Source organism: Cynara cardunculus (genome assembly GCF_001531365.2).
Source record: "Cynara cardunculus var. scolymus isolate 2C chromosome LG 12, CcrdV1, whole genome shotgun sequence".
NCBI classification, from domain to species: Eukaryota; Viridiplantae; Streptophyta; class Magnoliopsida; order Asterales; family Asteraceae; genus Cynara; species Cynara cardunculus.
The window spans coordinates 520,340-524,594 of record NC_037539.1 but is presented as its reverse complement, the minus strand read 5'-3'; the positions used below and the strand labels follow the sequence as shown (position 1 = coordinate 524,594).

The window sequence follows — 4,255 nt, the reverse complement described above, 5'->3', positions numbered from 1 at the left end:
ATATATATATATATATATATATATATATATATATATATATATATATATATATATATATAGAGAGGTTGAGTTTACGTGAGGCCCGTAAGACCAATCTATGTTTATTGATCAATTTTATAAGTTAATGATCTAATGGTCTAAAGTTACACGGTGTCAAATTTGTGATTATTAAGAAGTCTCATGACAATTTTGTGATTATGAATATCCAGATTGTAGAACTAATCCAATGGTTGAGAATTAGTCTTATGAGTCTCACAAAAAACCCTTGGTCTATCCCAAGTCTATATAGGGTCTATATATATATATATAATTTTTATTATGTATTCAAATTTATATTAAGAAAAACATTACTACTTACTCAAAATCACATAAATTCGTATTATAATATCGACAGAGACCAAAAAAATAAAATAAAACATTAATAATCGAGATATATTTTGTTGTATTGCATTAGTACCCTTCTAATTTATTAAAACATATCAACGATTAATATTGTTTTGTATGATTTTATAGCTTTTTTTCATTTGTCACATGAAAAAAACTTTGTATATAGATAACATAAAAATATGTCATTGATGTAACATAAAAAAACTTTGTATATAGATAACATAAAAACATAAAAAACTTATTGAAATAATTTATATTTTTTTTATAAAAATACTTATTAATTTATTATAAATTGGAACAGTTTAACTTATTCAAAAACTTTTTATTACCGATTTAACATCGATATAAATTATTTATTACGGATGGTGCAACAAAATAAGTCAATGACACACCCTTGAATTACAAACGCCAACCCCCTTCCCCTCTTCCATAGTTCCACTCCTTTACTGCTTGTCATAAACCCTAGCGGGTATTCTACGGTTTTGGCATCAGAAAGCAATTCTACCAGGTTTAGTTCAAGTAACAATGGACGCTGCTCAAATCGATTTAGAGAGGCTCATGATCTTCGAACATGCTCGCATGAACGCCGAAGCAGAATACGCCAAGAATCCCACTGATGCAGATGTACATCTCTCTCTCTCTCTATATATATATACACACACATATATCTATAGGTGTCATTGGTTATGAATCGATGCTATATGTATTTATTGACATTGATTGATTTCGTCCGTAGTGAAACGATCTTTGCTATATACAATTATACATCATGCGAATCTATATCTGCATAATTTGATAATAATTCATTCTATTGGTTATGAATCGATGCTATATGTACTTATTGACATTGATTGATTTCGTCCTTAGTGAAACGATCTTTGCTTATATGCGTCATGCAAATCTAAATTTGCATAATTGGATAATAATTCATCATCTATATTGAAATTAGATAGATTTTTATGGTCAAAGGATCGAATTTTGGGCTGTGCAGTTGATAATAGCTCTGGTGGTTCCTTTTTAATGATTTTTTTTTGAGTTGATGAAATTTAAAATGAAAATATTACTAGTAGTTTCCTTGATGCATATTTGATGGGTACTATTTGAAGAATATGTGAGTTGGAGATCAAAAGAAATATAATATACCTGGCGTCTTTCTTTGTGGGAAATTCTATTTGTAGGATAACTTATGGAATCCTTAATCTACATGTACCATGCAAATATGCAATCAACCTCATGCTGCTTAAGATTATTGACAGAAGTAATTTCATTATTCCATGAAAGACAGAAAAAGTTAACACTCAGAATATTTTCTTTAGTACATTGGTGTAAATTAAAATATTGGTGGTGCTACTTTTTACTAAACCAAAATTTTTAAGTGGTTAAGGGTCTAGTGATACAACAATTATATCTGTAATGCAAAGAAATGGAGACTGTAGCATCTACTAATGAATTCATTGATTACTCTTTAGCAATTGATATCCATTATTAGTTGTTGTTAAAGAATGACCACATGTGATAATTATTGCCTTTTTCTCTTTGTCAAAAAACTCAAGCATTTGCATCTTAGAGACAGAAATGACATATTATATCATAACAGAATTTAACAAGATGGGGTGGAGCTTTGCTGGAATTMTCCCAATTTGGAGATATCAAGGAATCAAAGAAGATGCTTCAAGGTATTGTTGCAGTTGCTAATGCTTATTAAATCTCTATACTACGGGAAAATGATGCTGTTTCTGTTAGGAGTTTTCATTCTGTTTTTGATCTTTATTTTACATTAAAACAATCTGCTAAAAACTTTTTTATTTGGTTCACAATAAATAAACAAAATTTAGATGYTGTGTCAAAATTGGACGAGGCATTGGCTATCAATCCTGCAAAACATGAGGCTCTGTGGTGCTTAGGGAATGCCCACACTGCTAACGCTTTTCTAACCCCGGACCATGATGAGGCTAAGATTCAGTTTGAGCAAGCATTTCAATGTTTCGAAAAGGCTGTAGAAGAGGTATTATTCCTTTGCTTGCACATTACAATCTTCAAAAGTTTAAATTCTCCCAGCATACTCATTAGATCTGATTGTGAATGTTTGATGAAATGTATTGTCTCAGTGTCCTGGGAATGAACATTATCTCCAATAATCTTTGGCATCATGTGCTAAGGTATTCAACTAAATTTGTTAACTTGTTTCTCTTTGTGGTTTCTTATCAGTTGTTCTAGGTTAGGTGTCTTGCTAATATTGTTATATGTTAGAAAATGTAATATATTTCTTGGCAAAATTACCCATTTGGCAGTTAAGAAGTTGTGTACTCAATGTTAACTCTTAAATTGGTCATTCTGATTTTCTGCTCAATTAATCAAATTTCCCAGCAGCCTTAAAAGATGGCTATCCTCTGTAGACCTGCTATTAGTCACTAGCTGTTAATTTCAACATTGTGTTTTGATTGACTATTTAAAGCATTCYTTTGTGAGSGAAATTTCAAAATGCAGCACCAGCTTGACAAGTCTCTCACTATATGTGTCTCGCTTCACTTAAGCATGCCCACTGCAATTGCTTAGATGAGGATTAAGTTATATGGCATCTCATCTCAGATAAGATTAAAACAAGTAAGGACTTTTAAAGCAAAAGGCAATGTAGGAAACAACAAAACAGCCTAACAAGAGAATGAGCAAAAAAAACCCTTCCTGATAACACTTGCATAAAAACTACTCCTTACTACTCCACCAACTTATCCTCGGACTTTGATATCTAGTTGTGGGCTGCCTAACCCTCCCCCAACCCACCTGCTACCACTCCCATCCGCCTCTTTCTAACCCCAATAACCACCGGTCCTTGCACAAAATCTGCTACCCCAGTCATGTCTCTCCACAAACTCCTATATGAGATCAAGTTTATGTGTAAAGCTATGTAGCAATGCCATRTTGATTCATCTCTTCTTTAAGAAGTTGATTTCTGGCATGACTTGGGCATAAGGAATTATACCTTATATATGTGTATTGCACATTTTCACACATAATTAATTTGTATACCAACCACCAAGGCTGCAACATAATTCTTTTATATCCACGTTTATGTAACTTATGTTCCGGATGACCAGAACTAGTCGCAAAGCTATATCCTTTGCCACAACAATCATGTTGTGATGGCTTGTGCTTTGTGCACCTCTGGATTTTTTATGGAGTTCTGAACCAGGATCTGACCCTTGACAAAAGACCAGATTCATTGATTCCCTCCTCTTCAACTCCATCAACTTGTACTATACTTTAGGGGTGTGTTTGGTACGCGGACAGAACTGGACGGGACTGTACAGGTGAGAGTGAGGTAGGCGGTGAAAGAATTGCAAAAGGTTTTAGGGTTTTAATTTGAAATGGGTAGTTTACTAATTTACCAATTTTGACTTATCTCCCTTGTTTTTGTTCCACTCGGTCCCATCCTGTCCCAGTCTAATGTTGTGCCAAACATGGGACAACAATTTTTCGTTCTGTTTTTCCCGTCCTGCCCCATGTATAAACACACCCTAGGTGTAGGTTAGAATTTGTATCTACAATTGTACGGAAGAATCCCGGAAGTGCCTAGATGTCAAAGAATAATAAAGAATTTTGAAACAGGGCAGTACCAGGCAATTAAATTTTTTGGCATGACTGAGAAGTGTTGGTCACTTATATGGAAGTGATAAAATATAGGAAAAGTTACATAGTCGCAGTTAACGGTTCTATCAGAGGTGTCTGTGCTGCATAAATGGAAAGGCATGGTTTATTTTTTTATTTTTTTTAATGTCTATCGGTGTTATGGCTGGAAGATAACATGGAATTCTTTATCGTAGTTTATTAAAAGATTTGGCAAGGAATCCCATACTAATCATCATGTAAC

General features: G+C 33.3%; 1 protein-coding gene across 1 annotated transcript; it reads left to right on the top strand.

Annotated features, from left to right (window-relative positions):
• Positions 1-763: 763 nt before the first annotated feature.
• Positions 764-2,546, top strand: LOC112523155 (mitochondrial import receptor subunit TOM20-like). The gene is made up of 4 exons (XM_025132635.1): positions 764-1,011; positions 1,985-2,063; positions 2,223-2,392; positions 2,496-2,546. The coding sequence occupies exons 1-4, from the start codon at positions 913-915 to the stop codon at positions 2,523-2,525; spliced, it is 378 nt and encodes a 125-aa protein (XP_024988403.1). The 5' UTR covers positions 764-912; the 3' UTR covers positions 2,526-2,546.
• The last annotated feature ends 1,709 nt before the right edge of the window (positions 2,547-4,255 follow it).